This window comes from Apiospora phragmitis (genome assembly GCF_038363925.1).
Source record: "Apiospora phragmitis strain CBS 135458 chromosome Unknown utg000001l:1.0-2902119.0:1.0-2906034.0, whole genome shotgun sequence".
In the NCBI taxonomy this organism is placed as follows: domain Eukaryota; kingdom Fungi; phylum Ascomycota; class Sordariomycetes; order Amphisphaeriales; family Apiosporaceae; genus Apiospora; species Apiospora phragmitis.
In genome coordinates, this window is record NW_027117399.1 from 2,503,823 (window position 1) to 2,525,550 (window position 21,728).

At 54.6% G+C, this 21,728-nt stretch overlaps 8 protein-coding genes across 8 annotated transcripts; 3 read left to right on the top strand and 5 right to left on the bottom strand.

Moving 5' to 3' along the window:
• Nucleotides 1–623: 623 nt before the first annotated feature.
• PG994_000762 (uncharacterized protein) lies at nt 624–3,709 on the top strand (the record flags this gene model as incomplete). Its single annotated transcript, XM_066852171.1, has 2 exons — nt 624–1,294; nt 1,360–3,709. The coding sequence occupies 2 exons, from the start codon at nt 624–626 to the stop codon at nt 3,707–3,709; spliced, it is 3,021 nt and encodes a 1,006-aa protein (XP_066722803.1).
• Nucleotides 3,710–5,413: 1,704 nt separating this feature from the next.
• PG994_000763 (sugar transporter) lies at nt 5,414–7,172 on the top strand (the record flags this gene model as incomplete). Its single annotated transcript, XM_066852172.1, has 3 exons — nt 5,414–5,438; nt 5,586–6,941; nt 7,015–7,172. 3 exons carry the CDS (start codon nt 5,414–5,416, stop codon nt 7,170–7,172), a joined length of 1,539 nt encoding a protein of 512 aa, XP_066722804.1.
• An 847-nt stretch (nt 7,173–8,019) lies between these two features.
• PG994_000764 (uncharacterized protein) lies at nt 8,020–10,032 on the bottom strand (the record flags this gene model as incomplete). Its single annotated transcript, XM_066852173.1, has 3 exons — nt 8,020–8,087; nt 8,152–9,140; nt 9,209–10,032. 3 exons carry the CDS (start codon nt 10,030–10,032, stop codon nt 8,020–8,022), a joined length of 1,881 nt encoding a protein of 626 aa, XP_066722805.1.
• Nucleotides 10,033–10,799: 767 nt separating this feature from the next.
• On the top strand, nt 10,800–11,942 carry PG994_000765 (uncharacterized protein; the record flags this gene model as incomplete). The annotated part of the gene is made up of 1 exon (XM_066852174.1): nt 10,800–11,942. The coding sequence occupies one exon, from the start codon at nt 10,800–10,802 to the stop codon at nt 11,940–11,942; it is 1,143 nt and encodes a 380-aa protein (XP_066722806.1).
• A 481-nt stretch (nt 11,943–12,423) lies between these two features.
• PG994_000766 (uncharacterized protein) lies at nt 12,424–14,112 on the bottom strand (the record flags this gene model as incomplete). The annotated part of the gene is made up of 4 exons (XM_066852175.1): nt 12,424–12,942; nt 12,983–13,382; nt 13,444–13,781; nt 13,858–14,112. The coding sequence occupies 4 exons, from the start codon at nt 14,110–14,112 to the stop codon at nt 12,424–12,426; spliced, it is 1,512 nt and encodes a 503-aa protein (XP_066722807.1).
• A 1,131-nt stretch (nt 14,113–15,243) lies between these two features.
• On the bottom strand, nt 15,244–15,576 carry PG994_000767 (uncharacterized protein; the record flags this gene model as incomplete). The annotated part of the gene is made up of 2 exons (XM_066852176.1): nt 15,244–15,328; nt 15,419–15,576. 2 exons carry the CDS (start codon nt 15,574–15,576, stop codon nt 15,244–15,246), a joined length of 243 nt encoding a protein of 80 aa, XP_066722808.1.
• A 939-nt stretch (nt 15,577–16,515) lies between these two features.
• PG994_000768 (uncharacterized protein) lies at nt 16,516–18,220 on the bottom strand (the record flags this gene model as incomplete). Its single annotated transcript, XM_066852177.1, has 2 exons — nt 16,516–17,425; nt 17,544–18,220. 2 exons carry the CDS (start codon nt 18,218–18,220, stop codon nt 16,516–16,518), a joined length of 1,587 nt encoding a protein of 528 aa, XP_066722809.1.
• A 2,765-nt stretch (nt 18,221–20,985) lies between these two features.
• On the bottom strand, nt 20,986–21,351 carry PG994_000769 (RlpA-like double-psi beta-barrel-protein domain-containing protein-containing protein; the record flags this gene model as incomplete). Its single annotated transcript, XM_066852178.1, has 1 exon — nt 20,986–21,351. The coding sequence occupies one exon, from the start codon at nt 21,349–21,351 to the stop codon at nt 20,986–20,988; it is 366 nt and encodes a 121-aa protein (XP_066722810.1).
• Nucleotides 21,352–21,728: the final 377 nt, after the last annotated feature.

A 21,728-nucleotide genomic window follows, 5' to 3' on the forward strand; every position in this document is an offset into this window, starting at 1 on the left:
ATTGACATCTACGATTGGCAAGCCACCTTTAGCCATTGCCTAGGGCCTAGACTGTTCTGCGCCAGCTCGGACCCCTCCCCCGAAGCTCTGCTGGCTGTGCTGCGGCGGCTGAGACAACAGTGACGATGGCATTGCGGGCGCGGCGGGCGCTGGGCCTAGCCTCCCTTTGGGCTCCTCTCTAGCTGAATCCCGCAGGTGAATCTTCAATTCCACGAGACATTTGCTACCAAGTACACCTCGCACCTACCTGCAGGACTACCTCCTCCGAGTTCAATTGACCAATAATCGATACGTACTGGTGATGTCACCGAGCTTTCGGGTCTCTCCCTTTGTTCGACCCTTTAGCGGCAGCTTGCACAAACAATGGGCAAACAGGGCAGAACACGCGGGGGCGGGGGGTACCGATGATGTGATGATATTCTCACTACGGAATGTGCTGTTGCTCTCCCGTCTATATGACCCAGGCCTTGCCGCCGCTGGATACTTTACCTATCCTTACCCTTATTCTTCACCCTCCCCCTATATCACCTCATCAGATTTCCAGATCTGACCCCCCACTGAGATACCCAAGATACCCCAAGATACCCTCATAAACCCACAATTCATACGCCCCAGCCTGTAAGATGGGGCTTGCCGATACTATAAAGAAGACCCTCGGCGTAGGTGCCACTCACGAGGAGCCGCAGCAGCAGGAGTCGTCGGAAGTCTCCCGCGGGATTGTCGACCACCACACACCGGGCTCCTTCCCCGCCGACACCCCGATCACCGAGGAACAGCGCGAGCTCGGGTCACAGTCCAACACTACCGGCTTGGCGGGCAAAGAGGGCATTAGCGGACACGAACACAAGGATTCTGGCGTCGCTCTGTCAGATGTCTCAGGCAGCCACCACAAGACAGTGGGGCAAAGTGATCTCTCCAGCAGTAGCACCACCGGCAACAACAGCTCCAAGCTGTCCGATGTCACACACTCGCGTCCTCAAACTGTCGACAAGAGCACGGTTCAACCCCAGCCGCAAACCGGTCACAAGGATGACGCAGGTCACCACTTCCACCACTCCGATGTCAACATGCCCAAAGACTCGTCCAGCACCGGCCCTTCGGAAACCGTAGACAGCCACAAGAACAAAGACACCACCACTCTCGGTGGTCTGCTGGGCGGCAACTACATGGGCGGCGGCCCCAGCCACACTACCGACAAGTCCACCACAGGCCATGGTAATGCGTCCGGCACTGAGACTGGCGGTTTGATCGGCAGCGATTCCCACAACCGCACCAGCCAGGGCGGGACCGACAGGTCGACTAAAGGCAATGACAGCAGTCCCTCCTCTGGTACCACCCTCGGTGGCTTGCTCCGGGCAGCAACACCGACTCATCCCACAACACCGTCACCCAGGGCTTGAAGGACAAGTCGAGCACCGACAACAACGAGTCCTACTGGGGCAACCTCCCCTCGGCGGCCGGCATCTACAACACCGTGACGGGCAGCGGCAGCAGCGAGGACCACACGTCGCAGCACCGCCGCGTGCCCACTGCCGGCGACGACGAAGTCGCCATGCAGGCTGCCGGCCACGGACCCGACGCCCACGCCCCGCGCGGTGCTGGCGTCTACAACACTGTCGTTGGCCACGGCAGCAGCTCCGATGACACCAACCACTCAGCAGGGCAGACTGGTCACTCGACTGATGAGCACGAGCAGTCTCCCAGTGGCGGCTTGTACAACACCCTCTCGGGCGCTGCAGCCGGCGGATACAACGCGGCGGCCTCGGCGGCGCAAGGGCTCTACAACACGGTGTCGCGCCGCAGCGCCAGCGGCACGGAGCACCAGTACGAGCATGACAAGCCCCTCACTACGACCACCTCCAACACCAACACCACCAATGAGAATGAGAGCCCTTTCGGCGCCACTTCCACCCAAAACCGGTCTGTAGAGACCGACAACATCACGACGGGTAACCAGGGCATTGCGGCGGGTGCATACAATACCTTGGCCTCCGCGGCTCAGGGCGTTTCTAACACTGTGACGGGTAACAATAACAACGGTGGCAGCACTGGCACTGGCAACCAGTACGAGCAGGAGGGGCCTTATGGTCCTACCTCCACCACATCCAGGAACACCAACACCACGGGTAACCAGGGCGTCGCGGCAGGTGCTTACAATGCTGTCGCTTCCACTGCCCAGAGTGTCGCCAACACCGTAACGGGACGTAGCGGTAACGAAACTGAGCACCAGTCCGGCCTGAACACCAGGAACACAACCGGCACTGAGCGCGCATTCCCGCTTGACAACAAGTCACCTACCACCGCCGCCGAAGGCACTTCCGGCACCCACGACCACCACTCCAAGACCGGCCAGCGTGCCGCAGGTGTTGGTGCTGGGGCCGTTGCCGGTGCCGGTGCTTATGACTTCCTGCACCGCAAGGATACCGACGCGCCGGATCCCCGCAATGAGTTCGTCAGCAATGTGAATCCCTACAACGCCCCCCACCACGAGGGCTGGCAGCATAGCGACTCCCCTCTCTTCTCGAATTCCGAGCTGAAGAGGCTCAGTTTGAGGCAAAAGGAGACGGGCTCCGATGAGGCGGCATATCCGTCGCGTGCTACTGACAATCTCTCGACCTCCGGTCCCGGTCAGACCCACGGTTTCCACGGAATGAGCAGTACTCCGACGTCGGGAACTCGCGGCGGTGCAGCATACGACACGCCGGCTAGCTTGACCGCTGCTGGATCTAGGTCGCAGCACGATAACTTGTCTTCTACCGGTCCCGGCCAGACCCACGGATTGGGCAGTGGTCACCCCAAAGCACACAAGTCCGAAATTCCCATCCCCAGCCGGGTTCATGAGAACCCGAGCTCGCTCGCCGGCCAGCGGGCCGAGCCTCCTCGCTCGTCTGACCACCATTCCAATGTCGGTGCTGGGCTTGCTGGCGCCGGTCTCGGCGCGGGTGCTGGATACGGCGTTTCCCGACTGGCGCGCGACCATCATGATGATGATAAGCGTGGCGCCACGAGCGGCGGGATCCCTTCGTCTACTACTTCGCAACAGCAACAACCTGTTGAGTTTAGCGTGAACCCTAGCCATCACAAGGATACCCACCACAAGGACACATCTTCTTCCACTGGCCACAGCATGTTGCCTTTCAAGACGGACAAGCGCGACCGTCATGCTGACGATACGTCTTCTTCGGGGTTGAACCAGGGTAAGGATCAGCACCATCATCACAAGGCCCGTGATGCTGCGGCGTTCGGTGCGGGTGCGGGCACGGGCGCGGGTACGTACGAGAAGCTCTCGGACGGAACGCCATCCGGGATTCGCCAGCCCGATCAGACCACGGCTACCAGCACCAATACCAGCACAACGTCACCGCATTCCATGTCATCCACCACGTCACCCACGTCGACGCTGGATGAACACCAGAAGTCTCGCGCGGCCGCCGGCATGACAGGCATCAGCCCTACTGCCGCCAGAGTTGGAGCTGGAGCCGGAGCCGGCGCCGGCATGGCGGGCATGAACCAGGAGGGTCAGTACCAACAGCAGCAGCAGGACATGCTGTCGCGCTCCGGCGGCGACGGGCACGCGCCTCTGCACAGCACGGCGGACACGCACACGAAGGAGCGTGGTACTACGGTGCCGTCGGCCAATGCGGGCAGGACGGATCCTTACAATCACTTGAGTTCGGGAACGCCTTCAGGGGTGTCTATGAACAAGTAGGATGGCAGAGTGAGAGTGAGAGAGCCATATTGGTGAGAAAGGGGGGTTCTGGGTGAGGTAGTGGCCCTGGGCCCAAGATTGGATCGGGGATGAGGATCATATTACAAAACATGTTATTATGAGCAAGTGATATGCTTAGTCCAATGAATTATGTTATCTTTCAAGAATATTCAAACTGGTTGAGTGTTACGATTATTCAGTCATATGGTTCCCGATTAACTTGCAATTGCAACTCGACGGTCGACTATTTTCTAGTCATGTTTGCAAAGCCGGCAACAAACCAGTCAGCCGCCAGCGCGGCACAGCCATAAGCGAATCTCCCCGAGGAGACACGAAGCACCAAGGGGCAGCTCTCCCACCCGGCTTTCTTGCCAGATCTGTAGATAGCAAGTGCCGATCTCCAGACCCAGAACATATGTGGTACGACCAACCCAGGATGTCGAATCGGAATCGAAGGATGGATGACAAGACGTCGTCTGATTGGCGCGCCTATAGCCTTCTCCGCATGACGTCTTGGTGTTGCAGGCCATGTGGGGAAATTATCTCCATCCTTTTGGTTTGGGGAATGGGGAAACAACAACAACACCACCACTCATCAGCAACTCGGGTGTTGCTTCAATCATCACTCAGTCAGCAAGCCAGATCCGATGAATCGAAGTGCCTCATTGCCTTGAATGCATCTGCTTGGCGCAGGACCCGTGGCACACACACCACACCCCTTATGTCGTTCCCGACGACCCGGTGTCTGGCTGGGATGCGTCCGCCACCCGTCCCTTGCAGCTAGCTCTGTGCTTTCAAAAGAGCCGCGACGGCTTCAAGCAAAGTGGAATCGTATGAACGTGTACTAGATTCAATGCGTTTCACTAATTGTCGAAATTTAGCGTGGGTGATGGAGTATTGAACTGAGAGCTGGTTGGGGTTCATCGGGATTATCCATCCATCCCAGCAAGGCCCACCAACTTCCTCACCCGCCCCCGACTTTCCCCGTGGGGCTCTCGTGTTTTTCCGTATGTAGACCAGGGCTCCGCGCTCACGCCCAACGTCGACTCTGACCATTCCTTCTTGGCAAAAAGTCCCACTTGTCAACTTGGGAGTCGAACCACTCAGCACTCTATTGTACCACCACTCCGGGAATCAACTGGCCTTTCGGCCCTTTTGATGTGAATGTCTGGGGTATCCCACTATGACCTCACTGTCCCTCACTAGACGCCGAGGATAGCTGACGTCTAGGAAGCCCAGACAGCCCCAGGCGCACCAGTCATATGCTTATCGATTGATGCCATGTCCGCCTAGTTCAGGGAGCCGGCGTGCGGCAGAAAGGGCGGTGGAGCCTTCAACAAGGAAGAGGGATGCGGGAATGGGGACCGACGTCCGGGGACAGGACAGCAGGACAGGGGTTGCTGATGGGCGAGCAGAGAGGCCTGTGTGTGCTTGTAATGCATAGCCAAGACGAATATAAAGTAGCGATCGTCGCCCCCTTCTCTGGTTCCTGTTGTCTGTCTTACTCAAGCGTCTACGGAGGAACTCGACTCCCCTTACAACGAACTGACTTAAGTGACCTTCGCCCAGCAAATGTGCTGTTAGCCACACAAGTCGTCGGCTTAGCCGTTGTCACTTGCCAAGCGACCCTGGGTTTTGTCTACAAATCAACAACAAAAGGGTCACCAGCAACCGTTCTCGACCTGAACGGTCAACCAAATCATCATGTATACCATTACGAACATCTACGGTATGTGTCCTTGACTCCTGGCCCTCAAATTAGACACAACATGTTTCCTTATCTTGATACTCCTCACATTCCCACCTACATATACAAGCCATGATCACCATGACGAAGCCCAAGTACCTGCTAACACCCAGCCCTGCACCACCACAGTCCTCGCCGCCTTCGGCACCATCGGCGGCGCCCTCTTCGGCTTCGACATCAGCTCCATGTCGGCCTGGATCGGCGCCGACCAGTACCTCGACTACTTCGGCTCGCCCGACTCGAACCTGCAGGGCGGCATCACGGCCTCCATGTCGGCGGGCTCCTTCGTCGGCGCCGTCGCGTCCGGCTGGCTCGCCGACGGGCTGGGGCGGCGGGGCGCCCTCATGATCGCCGCCTGCGTCTGGATGGTCGGCGCCGCCGTCCAGTGCAGCGCCCAGAACGTCGCGCACCTGGTCGCCGGCCGCGTCGTCTCCGGGCTCGCCATCGGCGTCACCTCTTCCCAAGTCTGTGTTTATTTGGCCGAGCTGGCCCCTGGAAGAATTAGGGGCCGCGTCGTCGGCATCCAGCAGTGGGCCATCGAGTGGGGCATCCTGATCATGTACCTCATCTCCTACGGCTGCGCGCGCGGCATGACGGGACCCGAGGCCTTCCGCGTCGCCTGGGGCGTGCAGGGCGTCCCCGGCGCCATTCTCTTGGGGGCCCTCTTCTTCTTCCCCGAGAGCCCGCGCTGGCTCGCCGGCAAGGAGCGCTGGGACGAGTGCCTCGACACGCTGGCCCTGCTACACGCCAAGGGCGACCGCACCGACCCGACCGTGCTGGCCGAGTACGACGAAGTCCGCGAGGCGGCCCGCATCGCGGCCGAGTCGCGCGACGTCAGCTTCATGGGCATGTTCGGCAAGGGGGGTCTGGAAGCGCACCATGTGCGGCGTCACGGTACAGATGTGGCAGCAGCTGCTCGGTGGCAACGTCGCCATGTACTACATCGTGTACATCTTCCGCATGGCCGGCATGGCCGGCGACGCCGCGCTCTACTCGTCGGCGATCCAGTACGTCATCTTCCTCGTGACGACGGGCCTGGTGCTGCCTACATCGACCGCGTGCCGCGGCGCCTGCTCTTCCTCGTCGGCGCGGCCGCCTGCATGGCCCTCCACTTCGCCATCGCCGGCCTCATGGCCGACTACGGCCATCCCGTCCCCGACATCGACGGCAACGCCAACCTGCGCTGGGAGCTGCCCGGCGGCGGGCCTGCCAAGGGCGTCATCGCCTGCTCGTACATCTTCGTCGGCGTCTACGGCCTCACCTGGGCGCCCGCGGCCTGGATCTACGCGTCCGAGGTGTTTCCCTTGAAATACCGCGCCAAGGGCGTCGGGCTGTCCGCCGCAACCAACTGGATCTTCAACTTCGCGCTCGCCTACTTCGTCGCGCCCGCCTTCACCAACATCCAGTGGAAGACGTATATTATTTTCGGCGTCTTTTGCGCCGCCATGTTCTTCCACATCTTCTTCACGTATCCCGAGACAGCTGGTGAGTTTTTCTTTTCCCCCTACCTTCTTCTTCGTTTTCATCTTCTGACTTTACTGACCGTGCTTTCTGCCAGGCCGCACGCTCGAGGAGATCGACCTCGTCTTCGAGACCAACACGCCGCCGTGGAGGAGCAACCGCCTGGAGCCCGACGCCTTCCAGCGCCGCGTCGAGGCCGTCCGGCACCAGAAGAAGGAGGAGGAGGTCGAGGTCGGCCAGATGGAGCATGTATAAAGCAAGAGGAGGGGAGGGAGAGGAAAGGAAAGAAAGCATTCGCGCATCTATTATGCTGCTTCTCTGTTCTTCTTCCCCCTTTTACGTGAGTGATATATATAGATCTATCACCGTGAGGCGCAGGAGGAATGAGTCCTATGGGGAATGTTTCTATAATGATACCTCGAGCCCAATGGGCCATGGGGCTCAGATGATGAATTTGATGATACCAATACAGTTTACTTTCGATCAGCACTATTTCTATGTTTATTGTTTCCATGGTGAACAGTGACTTGTTTGAACTTCATAAAGCCGGTTAACCACCTTCCACAGCCCCTTGGAATCTCCATTGGCGTCTATGGCAAATGCCCCGTCACTACAATTCCACATGACTCTAATACAACACTAATACGACACTAATAAGAGAAGACAGTGGGAGTTCTAGGCTTTTCCAAATATCGCACACATAATATGTACACCCTGTAGCCACGCCTGCCCAGGACCACTAGTCGCGAAACGCCCCATCGATGCAACCACGACCCTGATAATCTTTTCGGGATATCATCGAGAAGAAACCGGTACTCCGCATTGTCTCGCAAAAATGCTTGCCCGCAAACCCGTCACTCGAAGTCACGTCTTGCACCCGCCCGGTATCTTACTAGAACCACCACTCGCAACTCTACCCCTGCCTGCTATCCTTGCCTTCGCGTTCCAGGACCTAGCTGGCCCTGGACAATGACCATAGCCCCTTTCCTGGAGCGGATATCAATACACTCTAGTTCGCAGAGCAGCTCATCGACTGCCGTAACACGCTAAAATGCTGCTCAGCCCAACTCGGCTCCTACTCGGCTCCTACTCTTTCATTCGCTTAGTCGATCTTGATGGACGAGTAAATCTTCTGGACGAACCACCAGCTCGAGAAGAATCCGATAGAACCTGTGACGATGTTAGTTAGACGTGACATGAGCACGTAAGATGGAGGAGAGGTGTGAATACGAACCAGTCAGAATAAAGAACAGGAACGACAGCAGCGCACTGTAGCCGATGTACAGGACCGTCCCCGACAGCCCGCCCAGCGACAGCTTGCTGATCAGGTAGATTAGCGCGTTGGCGAAGATGTACCCCGCGCTCATGCCAGCCGCGAGGAAGGAGCGCCACTGCCAGTTGTAGTTCTCGGCGCACAGCAAGAAATAGACCATGAGCACGGTGACGGCGGCGCAGGTGATGATCATCAGGCCGTAGCAGAGGAAGAGGAAGCCGAACATGTAGTAGATCTTACTGAACCAGATGGAGCTCATGATGAAGTAGAGTTCCACGAAGATGGCGCCGAACGGCAGGATGCCCACGAGCAGCATGCTGGGGAGGGGCTTCAGGTAGGTCGTGGTGGGCGGGATCTGGCGCGGGATCTGGTTCGTGCGCACCGGAGGCTCAAAGGCAGGGGCGCGGAAACCAAGCCACGAGCCGGCAAAGGAGAGCGGGATGGAGATGATGAACCAAATGCCGATAATGACAAGCATGGTGCTCAGAGGGACAGCGCCGGCGGACTGGTTGGCCCACAGGAACAGGTTGAGGAAGAAGAAGGTAGTGAACACAATGCCTGGCACCAACAAGGGGGTCAGACCGATGTTGAGCTTCCACTTCTCACCATTCAACGACTTATAGACTCTGGCAGACGTGTAGCCACCGACAAACCCGAGAACGGTGTAGAGAAGAATCATGATGGTGCCGAGGGAGCCACGGTTCGAAGGAGACAGGAATCCGAGCAGAGCAAAGCAGATGGTGAAGCCGGTCATTACAAACAGCTGGGCGCCATTGCCGAGGAAGATGGAGAGTAGAAGAGGGTGCGAGGGAGTGCGGAACACGTCGCCGTGCACCAGCTTCCAGCCCGAATCCTCCTGGACGCCATCCTCGAGAGCCGAAGTGCCGGAGAGGTCGTCGAGGTTGATCTGGTCGAGACGGTTGTATCGCGCGATATCCTTCTTTAGGGCCCTGAACAGCACCGAGGTGACGGTGACGGTGAGGACCACCACGACCACGGCCGAGTTGATGAGGAGAACCAGTGGATCTTGGGGTCGAAGACGTGCAGGTACTTGTCCCATCGGGTAGCCCAAGCGGTGGGCGAGCGAGTCCAGTACACGCTATAGGTAAAGTGCACCTTGGTTTTGCCTTCTTCATCTAACCTGACAGGAGGCAGGTTGTCGCTCAAGCAGGACTTGCTGTCGATGGCGCCGCTGTACGCCTTGGAATCGGGCTGCACAATAACACCGACCACTCGGAGCTGGTTTTGGGTCCCTCCGACCTCGTGGTACTCGACCACGATGTCGTAGTGGTTGTTGAAGTAGGGCTTTCGATCGGCCGAGTCGATGTTAACCTGGCCGAGCTGGAAGCCGGGACTGTAGAAGGTGGTGCTGGTAATCTCGTCGATGATCTTCTGGCCGGCAGGGAGCCCGTCGACGAGCCAGTTGATGGCGTAGCCTTGCATGATGCGCTTGTTGACAAAGTGGGCGGATTCTTCGTCGTATTCGGCCTCGCAGAGGGACTTGCAGGTCTGGTTGTGGCCCATCTCCAGCTCGAAGGCCGAGGTCATGATGCGGTCGCCGAACAGTATGCTCCCCAAACTCTCCGACACGTATTTGGGCTGGGGCGGCTGGCAGAAGCGGAAGCGTTCGTGGTAGTAGTCGTAGGACATGACGGAGTGCAGGACGCCATCTTGGGAGGCGGCCACCGGCTTGACGCTGTTCACGTATAGGGGCACACTGGCATCTTTCTTGTAGGAGGTCGGCGCCACACCGGGCAGGTAGAACGCGGATGTGAGTTGAGGTATGGTGAGAAGGGTCGCGATCAACGTCGCCGAGGACGTTGCGCCGATGGTGCCTCGCATGGCGAAGGAGAGGAGAGAAAGGATTAACTACAACAATCGAGTCAATTAGTTATCTGGCTTTACGATACGTGCAACCGAACTGCGCGAGTTTTAGGGGCTGATGCTTCTTTTATTGAAGACGATCATTGAATGCTTCCAGAGCAGGGTGCGATGATGACGGAAGGCTGCGACGTGGACAGAAGTGTCCAAATTGATTGATCGACGAGACGAGGGAGCTATGGACACTTACGTATGCAGATACACAATGCTAGCTGGGGGCTGCAGATTCAAGGGAGGCCAGAGAGCGCGAATGTTCACATCAAGGGATTGATCGGTTGTATAACCAATCCAGATTGGCCTTGTGTGTGATTCAGGGACAGTAGAGTTGGTCTTTCCAAGATTCCTTGTGAAATGACAAGACGACCAATTTTCAGGAGCAGTTGGCCAAGTGCTTGGAGGTTTGATAAATGATGCAGTAGCTGACAGTCTAGCATGCATTATTAGCGGCGCGCATCCAGTTGGGTGGAATGGAGCTGCTACGGTTAGCCTTCGTAGCTGTCCTGGCCGTCCCAGTGCACTGTTACCCAAGCCGGTATTTTAAATCCGATTCTCCGACATGGATGGAGCAGTTGCTGGCTGTACCTGCTGAAGCGGGTGGGGGCATCTTGCTTATCGCTCCTTATCGTACTTTTTGTTTGGAACTTTTTTTTGAGTAACCAACCTTCTACGACCGGTCGGTCCCCTCCAGATTGTATCACCAAACATCAAAACAGTATCGCCAACACAATATGGCGGCTCTAACCTCTTTACCAGCACTGCTGGACACATTGACTCAGTCATTGACTTCTGCCTTCGAAGCCACCCCGAAATTGGCCGGCATTGAACCGCCCCAACATGGCGTGTCCCTGCTCGATACCAAGAACGAACTGCTTTTGTCCTACCTGCAAAACCTCGTCTTCCTCATCCTCCTGAAGATTCGAAACGCAAAGAACTCCGACGAAGAAGACGACTCGGACCTGTCCAACACCGTGGTCGAGAAGCTGGTCGAACTGCGCCTGTACCTCGAGAAGGGCGTGCGCCCCCTGGAAGAAAAGCTCGAATACCAACTCGACAGGATGCTGCGCGCCGCCGATGACACCGAACGCCAATCCCAGATGGCCGCCCAGAGCGCCGCCCTCAGGGACGCAGAAGAGTCTGACGAAGAAGAGGAGGAGGGTGACAAGGAAGGAGGTGCCGGCGGTGTGCCCGTGCTGGACAAGAACGCCAGCGCGGCCCTTCCCAGCTTCGGCTTCCAGGCCTCCAAGAACCCCGCCGGCATGGCCGCCGCCGCCGCCTCCGACGCCGACAAGACGGGCGTGTACCGCCCGCCCAAGATCAGCGCGACCGTGATGCCCACCACGGAACGGCGCGAGGCCCGCGACCGCAGCCGCCCCATGCGGTCGGCGACGATGAACGAGTTCCTGAACGAGGAGGTGCTGGACCAGCCGCTGGCGCAGCCGAGCGTGGGCACCACCATCGTTTCGGGCGGCCGCGGCATGAAGACGACGCACCAGAAGGCCGACGAGGACCGCCGCCGCGACTACGAGGAGACTAACTTCGTGCGCCTGCCGGCCGAGAGCAAGAAGGACCGCTCGAAGCGCAACAAGGCCGAGGGCCGCGCCGGCGGCATGCAGTTCGGCGGCGAGGACTGGCGCGACCTCGGCAACGTCGACCGCATCGACAAGCTCACGCGCAGGAAGCCTCCTGGTGCCAGTGGTGGTACCAAGGCGCTGTTGGAGAAGAGCCGCAAGCGCGGCCGCGAGGTCACCGACAGCGACCGCAATAGCGGGTTCAACAGCAACACCCGCGAGATTGTCGGTGGTGGTTACCAGAAGCGCGTCAAGACCATGGACGGCCAGAGAGGAGGCGGAAAGCGAGGCGGCAAGAGGTAATGGTGGTGGAAATGTTATTACTTGATGATGGATGTATAGATTTTGACGGTTCTTGCACTGAGACTGTCTTGATACCCAATGGAAAAGTTAGGATTTTGCGTCATGATGATGTTTTTGCTTGCTTCCTACTATCAATGCCAGTGAGTGACTTGATTCTAGGTGATACGTCGTATAAATTTCAAGATAAACCAGGTAGACAAAATCTGTTCTATCATGGTTTCAACATAATGATTCTTTTTATTTGTATTTGACTCCTTTTCCCATAACCAATTTGCATGGCAGTCTCCAAATCCCTGAGATCCATTTTCGATGAAGTGGCTTGCTTAGGCTTCCCTATTCCGTTAAAACGCGGACCATTTTATACATTCCACTTCTTGATGAGTCGACGTGCTCATCCCCTTCTTCTTCTTCTTCTTCTTCTCCTTCTTCTTCTCTTATCGGCTCCCCTTCTCCTATTCTTCATGTCCAAATGAGACCCCGATCAAAAGTGCTTCCCCGTATCCCTCTCGACCTCCTGGTGCTGCATCCCCAGCCCGTTCCGGATGCGGTCCTCGACGCGGACGACGCGCTTGGGCAGCGCGGAGCCGATCCCAAAGAACACAAAGGCGGCCCACTTCCAGCGGAAGGGGTTGATGGTGACGCAGAAGAAGAACCACCAGAGCAGCTCGAGGTAGGTGAAGAAGTCGAAGGCGCCCGTAGGCGCGGTGGCCTTCAGGACTTTCGTCATGTCGATCCAGCGGCGCATCCAGAAGGGCCGCGGGCGCGTCAGCGGGTCCGCGAGGAACATCAGCAGGATGCGCGTGTAGATGCCGATGTGCCAGTTGCCGACGGTGCCGATGGCGGACAGGTAGGTGCAGTTGATGGCCGAGACGGACGGGTGGTTGGGCGGGAACGTCTGGAGGTACCAGTTGGGCGCGCCGTACGGCTCCTCGAAGCAGTCGTCGGGCAGGAAGCTGAGCGAGGGCCGCTTGAAGCCCGTCGCCTGCACCACCATGTCGCCCTCGATGTGGACGGTGCGGCCCGGTCCGCCCGGGGGGCACGCCCTTTTCCCGCTTGTTGACGAGGATGCCGCGGTCCGTGAAGTCCTGGATGTCGCAGCGCACCCACTCGGCCGCGCCGCTGCGCAGCTTGTCCATGACGTCCGAGTTGACCATGGGGGTGTCCATGAATATGCCCTTGTTGTACGGCGCCAGGTCCTCGAGGTCGCGGTAGAAGAGCTTGCGCAGCAGGAACTCGGGGATGAAGGAGAGAAAAGTCTCCTGCCCGAAGATGTTGAGCGCCAGCAGCATGTTCACAATCGGGTTGCGCGGGATGATCCACTTGTCCGACCGCGCGATGATGTACACCTTCTTGGCGCCCTCCTCGGCCGCGAACTCGAGCGCCTCGACGGCCGAGGCGCCGCCACCGATGACGATCATGGTCTTGTCCTTGGCGGATTTTCTATTGCGAGAGAAGGGTTAGCAACTGTGTTCAAGTATATATCCAAAACAGGAGATATTACCCGGTCAATTGGCTAGAGTGGAACGTAGGCCCCTTGAACTTCTCCATGCCGTCCAGATGCGGCATCTTGGGGTCGCCGCAGGTGCCGACGGCGGCGATGAGGCCCTCGAACACGCCGTTGGCGGGATCGTCGAGGATCCAGCGGCCCTTGTCGTCCTTGTAGACCTTCTCGATCTTCTTGTTGAACACGGTCTTCTTGTCGAGCCCGTAGCGCTCCCACACCTGGCGCACCTGGCTGATGATCTGCTGCCGGTCCGGGTAGCCGCGCTCCCACTTCACCGAGGGGTGGAAGCGGTACATGAGCGAGTGGATCTGGAGGCTCGAAGTGTTGTTGACTTTCTGCAATGGATCAGGCATGTCAGTGACTTTGTCAATTGCGCAGTTCTGAAAGGTTCGTTTGCTTGGCAGCACTTACACTCCAGATACCACCGACATTCTTCTCGTCGCCCGCCTCGAAGATGGTGACATCAAAGCCATGACCGACGCAGTGAGCAGCCGACGCGACACCCGTGATGCCGGCGCCGATGATGGCGATCTTAGGCCTCGAGAGCTGGGCGTCGGATTTCGGTGGCGCCGGCGACAGGATGAAGTCGATGAGCCATTGCCACACTTGATAGATGAACAAGAACGGGTGGAACACCGGGTTCTCGACCCTCGACTCGGCCGGCATGTCGTCTACTTTAGCTTAGCGTGTTGTTTGGTGGTGTTCAGACAATTGAGACCAGGTGCAATGGCGGTGTTTATGTCTCCGTCTCGCTCTGTCTCTATTCCCGTACAGTATTTCGCCAATTGAGGAAGATGGGAGTTATAGAGGAAGTCACAGTTAGCTTGGCCGCGGGGGGGGGGGTGGGGGGTCTTCATTATTACGAACTATTTACATCACTCCCAATGCCAATCAGAACCTGAATGCAGGAATCAAGCATTGAGAGCTCCTCAATTGTCCGAGTTATTTTGGGGGGATCCCTGCCCCTGACGTCAGTGACTGCTAAGAAACGCGCGACACACATTAGGGATTTTAGCATGTGAAGAAGAAGAAAGCGGCCGAAACGGGGCGGTCCCCGGGCTACCAGCACGACCAGGCCAGGGCAGACACCAGGGGCTGGGTTGCTAAAACGGCAGCTAAAACGACCTTCTGGAGGCTCTCGTCCACCATCAATGCGACTCCAGCAGCGAGGTAATACGAGTACGTGGGCTGTGACTCGGCCGGGCCATTAGGTCCGGCCGTGGACAGCTTTCCACGGTGCAACATCCTTCCATACAACGCTTCTCCAGTATGAAATCATCCCAATTGAATTGCCGACCTGTCTTGTGAAACGGTCTAGAGGGTGCGCAATTAGTTAACCTTACAACTTTAAAATTGAGATAGAAGGTCTGCAAGTTTGCTGCCTCTTGCATACTTAGTGGTCGTCACGTAAAGTAGCCGAACGTCAAGTTACAGCGTCGCAAAAGCACTTCCCAGGAGAAACCTCACCGATACGATGTTTTGTAGTTGGAATGTTCTTCAGCCACCATGCGACCTGGGATGGCATGATAGATATTGTAAGTGGGTAAAGGGAGGATCGTCGTATGCGGCTGAAAGAAATACTACCATATCCGCAAAAATGGGCTAGCCGTCGCCTGACAGCACAAAAACCCATTGAACAGATCATGACACCAACCAATAGTGTTCAGTTCCCCTGGGAAAGGGTATTTGTGACTTGTTTTATCATAGGGCGAGTATGCATCAGTTGGCGCATCTCTTGAAACAATAGGATGTAGTATTTACTTTTCCCCCTCCAGTCAGCCTTTTAGCTCTAGGTCTCTATTCTCTCCAAACCTCGCTCTCGCACGGCTTGGAGAGGCCGCCCTTGGCCGCGAGGTCGTTGATGGAGATGCCAGTGCTGACACTTTCCACAGTTTAGTGGTGGTTTCCAATAGTCAGTAAGAAGACGAAGAAGACGAAGAAGACGAAGCGAGCATTGATGAGAGCTGAGTACTTACTAATGGTATACACGGTGAAGGCGATAGTGATGGAGCGCTTGTCGACCAGCTTCTTGTTCATGCCGAGCTGTGTAGATCGGGTCGTAGGGGTCAAGGTCCCTCGGTCTGCTCGATCGGCTGGGCTTCTGGCCAGGAGAGCGCCGGCGAACCTCATGCCGATAATAGATGGGTTTAGTTAGTTTGGATAAGCGTGAAGGATTGCAGTGTCAGTGTCATTGGCATTGCTGCTGGTGCTGCTGGAACCAGTCATTACACAGCCCGAGGCTTGTCGACTTCTCACCTGGTCGTCGCAAGACTGGAAAATCTGGAGGTGACTTGAGAACGGCCTGGCTTCTGAAGCCATAAGAGCCCCGACGTCGAGTCGGGGAGACCAGCGGGGTTGCATTTGGCTGAGTAATCGCGAATTGACGATTGCAGCAATCGACGAGTGAAACACATATAAACACACACACACACATATTGAACGCATAATAGGTAAATGAATTGAGTAATTGTATTGACGAAGCGTCAAAGGCGCACTGAAATATAGCTGCATAAGTAGGTTATTCTGAAGCTGTTGTGATTGCTGTGGAGAGCAAACACACGTAGGATATTCACGCCCAACATACGAGCAGATCCCGTGAGCCACGGTAGGCCAATGACTGGCTCCGCTTGTAACTAACGTTCCTAATGAACTGAACGCTGCGGATGCGACATCAACGCCGGTCAGCGCCAAGCACGCACGCTATACCATACCTGCGTATCTGCCGATCCGACGTGAACGCGGCAAACGCCCCTTTTTAACACCGACGAGTCCGATCGCGCTTCTACAATATACAGTGGACTTACCAGACTGGATTGAATCTACATACTTCATCGATGTTGGTGAAGAACGACTTGTCTCTCAAGCATCAAGGTCGGCGGGGCTTGATAAGAGTGACCTGCTCAGAACCGAAAAGGGTGGAACACGGGAAAAGATCCCTTTCGTGGTCTTGTGCTTATTATACGGGCGGTGGATAGTACGAGTTAAGTACCTATCTATCCCCTAGGTTTTGCTTTCGTTTTGCTTACTTTTTATCATCGTAGCTTCTTAATACTCTTCGTCAATGCTTTCTTACCGCCCAACGAACTTGAGCTCCAGGTAACGAGCGGGCAGGTACGTGACCAGCGTGACGACGAACGCGAACTCGTTCGCCACGTCGCCGCCCGACGCGCCGATCAGCTTGCCGACGGGCCCCACGTACCACGTCTCGACCATGCCCATGATCCAGGCGACGACGCCGAGCAGGAAGGCGGCGAGGGCGGCGATGCCCAAGGGCAGGCGGCTCGGGTCGTTCCAGGCCTCGAGGTCGTAGTTCGCAAAATCGCCCTTGCGGTAGACCCAGTGCTCGACGAACACGATGACAAAGTACGACGTGCACCAGTAGCCCAGCAGCGACAGGAAGTTCTGCAGGTACGCGTTCAGCTGCTCGCGCCCGCCCAGCGCCAACCCCAAAATGGCGGCGAAGCACGCGAGCGTCCAGAGGAAGCGCGGCACGCGCGCGAACGGGCGCGAGATCTGCTGGCACGAGATGGCGGCGCTGTAGATGCTGATGACGTTGACGTTGATGCCCGACAGGACCAGCAGCGTGAGGATCAGCTTGGCGAACCCGCGCGGGTACAACATCGCCTGGATCAGGAAGCCGAGGCCGTCGTCCTCGTACGCGGCGGCCCAGTCGGCGCGGTTGTTGAGGGCCGACGACACGACGCAGCCGGCGACCATGCCGATGCTGGTCGGGATGGCGAGGCCGAAGGTGGTCAGCAGGAAGACCTTGACCCGCGACACGTCGACCGGGTAGTGCACGTAGTAGTCCGACGCCATGGTGCACCACGAGGCCGAGCTGCCGTAGACGATGGCGATCAGGCTAAGGACACTGCCGGACAGGTCGGCGCCCTTGACTTTGCTGGGCGAGGTGTTGTCGGCGAAACGGCCCGTCTCGCCAAGAATGACCATGAAGATGACGAAGAAGACGACCCAGGCATATCTGCATAGTGAAGAATCGTAAATCCCCATGTTACAGGCAGCAGCAGGCGCGTTGTGGTGGCACGCATCCGACAAGGTTGGGAACGCCAAGAACAGAAGGGAAAGACAGAGGGACTGACCTCTCGTAGACCAAAATAGCCTTCAACCCCACAAACGAGATAATCGTCGCGACGACGGCCAGGATGACGATGCCGACGATGAGCGACAGGCGCCCGTCAGCGACGGCGGTCAGCGCGAGGCCGCCGGTGATGCACGAGACCGAGGCCCAGCCGATCTGGACGATGGTGTTGAGGGCGGCGATGAGCTTGTTGGGCCACCAGCCGAAACTGAAGCGCGACATGGAGATCTGGCGCAGCCCCGTGGCGGCGCCGAAGGTGGCCGAGAAGGCCGTCAGGGCGCTGCCGAGCAGCGACGCGCACACGGTGATGGCGACGGACTGGCGCAGGCTCAGGCCCAGCTCGTGGCCCAGGAAGCCGGTCGCGAAGCAGCTCGTGTTCATGGTGCCCGAGGCCCACAGCAGCGCCATGGACAGCTGCTCGTGCCAGGGCACGGGGCGCTTGTCCTCGGGCCGCTTGCGGCTGATGGCCTCGGACTCGACGCCCAGCTTCGCGTCCAGCTTGGCCTCGAAGCGGCGCAGGCGCGCCAGCACTCCACGACCACCATTGCTCTCCTCCTTCACGGCCGCGGCCTCGTCGATGATGACGCTGTTGCTGGAGTGCACGTCATTGCCGGCGACCACGGCGGCCTTTTCGGGGCCGCGGCCCTTCTCCAAGTCAGAGGCAGCGGCGGTCGACATTGCTTCTGGGAGGAGAATGCGGGGGAGATTGAAGGAAGAAAAGGCGGGATGCAATGGAGGGGTAACCTTAGGGGAGGAGGGAGGTCTCGACTGCGAATTCCAAGTTGGAAGGTGCCGCTTACCACGCACACATCTCTTCCAGAACAAGAAGCGCGAGTGGCACGCGATCACCCTTTATACGACCGAAAATTTCTCTCGGGCCTGTGGACTCGGATGGGGTTTCTTTCTCCCTCGCTCACCTCAAGCTTATCTTCCGGCCCCCAATAATGGAAATCTGGATCCTGGGATCCTGCTGGACCCGGTTGCTTGTCGTATCTATTTTGCCTCCAGGGATGCGGCCAGGGTCTCCCCACCATCGAATGGTATAATTTTGGGTAAAGCTGCCGGGGGGCCCGTCCAGACCGTCAGATCATGGTGACCGTTCCTTGCCCTTTTGGTGTCCAGTGGCGAAAGGGTCTCAGCCACTTGGCAGGGGCTGCCGTGCATCGTCGCATAATGATTGGCCTGTCGGAGTTTAGACAAGCAATCGGATACCGGCAGCTAGAAAGCTTGATTCCATCACCAATTGCTATTAGTGAAGGCTTGTCAGGAAAATTGTCTATGCAACAGTATTTTTATCAAAAATCACAAATAGAGAGACACGCGCAATTTAATGATTAACGATCAATTGTCTGTCATATGGGGCAGTGCTATATGAACAAGTAATACCATGCCCTGTCCGCGCCCCAGCATCTTAGTGTGCAACTCGCCCTTATGCCCCAATGCTAGCTAAGCTAAAGCACCCCTCCACGGACCACCCCTTTGCGGACCAGAAAACCTACTAAACACACCCTTTTAATTTAAGTCATTTCTATAGCTAAAATTAGTCAGGACATGCTATTTTTTAGTATTTCTAATAATAATATAGTCTTTTATTTTTGTTCTATCGTCTTTTATTCCCTTTATATTATTCTACGGCCTGCTTAATACTTTAACGTCGGTAAATTCGTTTTTAAATATAACCTTACCCTTTAGCCCTTGCTTAGCTCGTCGTATATTAGCTATATAAATAAATCGCTGTCTCGGTACAATTCTTACTTTTTAATATATTTTAATAGTTTTTTTATTAATTTTAATTTAAAAATAATTAATTTAAGCTTTAATGGTTGCGATTTTATTAGTTTTATAAATAAAGAGTTTTTAAAAAAAAGAGATTAAAAGTAAATTTATAGCGGCTAGTTTTCGATTATTATTTCTTAATATTTAATTATTAAAAAGTGTTTTAATAAGCGTTAAAGTTAATTTAATAACGAAATTAAACATTAATTCTTTATTAATTATAAGGGGTAGCTCTAGATATAATTAAGCGATACTTTTATTTTTTAAGATAATATATTTCGATAATAAAGATTTCGATTAATTCCGCGGATAAATTTTAACTATTTTTTAAATATTTTAAATCGTTAAAGGAATTAAAATATTAATTTTAATTTAAGGGTATACTTTTAATATATTTAATTTAATAGGTTTAAGTTTAAAAACCGCGTTTAAGTATATTTTTAAAAGGATCTTTAACCTTTTTTTAATAACTTAAAAACTTTTATATTTAAAACCTATATAATATAATTATAATATAGCTTATAAAAAACGAACTATATTTTATTAATAAAATAAAGTTATAAAAAATCTTTATTTATATATAAATTATAGCCGTTATAAATTAAAACAACTTATTTATTATTATAATAAAATCGAATATAAAAAATAAACATATTTTAAATTTAATTTAATATTATAGAATTATTAATCCACTTTCTAAGCGATGCTTTAACTCGTTAATTATTTTAAAAATAGCTGTTTTAATTTAAAAACTACTAGCTTTAAACGTTAACCCCTTTAAAAATAATTAATAACGAGAGGGCTACTTTATTATAGCCTATATACTTTAAGGTAGTAATTTACTCCCTTTTCTCAACGTTTTTTTTAAAAGTTAAATAGTTAATAGCTTCGGTAACTACTTAATAATTATCGTTAACGCCTTAGCCGATACTTATTTTATCGATATTATAAAAGCGTTTAAAAGAGATATTAACTAGCTTAAAAATATTAAATCTATAAAAAAAAACGTTAATATTAATAATAATTATTTTATTAACGCGGCTATAATTAATTATTTTAAACCTAGTGGTTTTAACGGACTCGTTTCTAGTTAAAAATCGGGTATACTAACGTTACCCTAGTATATAAGACGCCCTAGAAGTGTTTAGTATCCGTTAGGCTATATATCTAAACTTGACGAGCGTTGGCGCGAAGCTTAGTTTAGCTTAGCCGATGGCTTAATTCGCTAATTAAGTCTTTAAAAATAGTAATAATACTTGCCGGTCCTTATTTAGCTCTTATCGTGTCGGTATACTAGCTAGGCGCCAAATAACGTACGATTAAGCGGTATTTTATTTACAGACGGCTTCGCGAATATATAATCCGAGCTTTACGTTACGTATCGTAGCTTATGCGCATTTTTAAATATTAAATAATAATATAGAGAAATAATTAAAAGAAAACGAATAAAATAATAATAATATATATAGTTAAGAGGTAAAGGTGGTAAGAGAAATCCATATTATTATCCAAGGGTCTAACGCGTTTGTGGCGCGAAACGCTGTGGTCCGTGAAGGGGTGGTCCGTGGAGGGGTGCCTTAGCTTAGCATCTGCCCCTGAACCCCCAGACCAATGCGTCCATCTTCCCGTTCGGCTGGATGCAACGAATCTCAGATTACCGCCCGTTTCTAGATTCCACTCCACTGCACGTTGACGCGGCCAGGGCCGGTTGATCCCGCCAAATCGGTGAACAATGCGGACGTGACATCGATGTCTGCCGTGGCGCATCCCGCGCACTTATCCTCGGCCTTGGCCGTCGTGGTCTTGCCGTTGTAGGTGATGGTGACAACCTTGCCGCAGACCGGGTCCAGGTTGCTGTTGGCAGTCGTGAAGAAGCTCGGGGCAACTGCGACGGTCATGTCGCCATTGTTGATGGCCTTGCCGCAGGCACCCACGTTGCCGTTGTACCGGTTGTAGGTCATGTCGCCGCTGTAAGCGGTGACTATGGCCACGAGGGTGGAGAAGAGAATGCTGATGAAGGCGAGTCCGGCCATTGTGTCGTGATGCTTTGTTCTGGTGTTAGAAGAGAGTAGGTATGGCTTGGTAAAAGAGACAATGTCGATTCCGCGGACGAAACGAAGTTGAGCGGTCTAAGAACGATATGGTAACGCGTTTGTAACGAAGTTGAGCGGCCGAAGCACGAGGTTGAACGGTTGAGGAACGATGCAATACCGCGGACGTAACGAAATCGAGTGGTCGACGGACGAGACTGGGTATGTGGACTGAATGACGCTGGGATTGGTATGGGACTTGAAGTTTCTGAGTGTGATACTGGTGTTGTGCTGATGGGAAAGAAGGAAAGTCGGAATCCATGGTGATAAAGGGAGGTCTATATACCTATGTTCTGGCATTGAATGCATCCCAGTTTCCC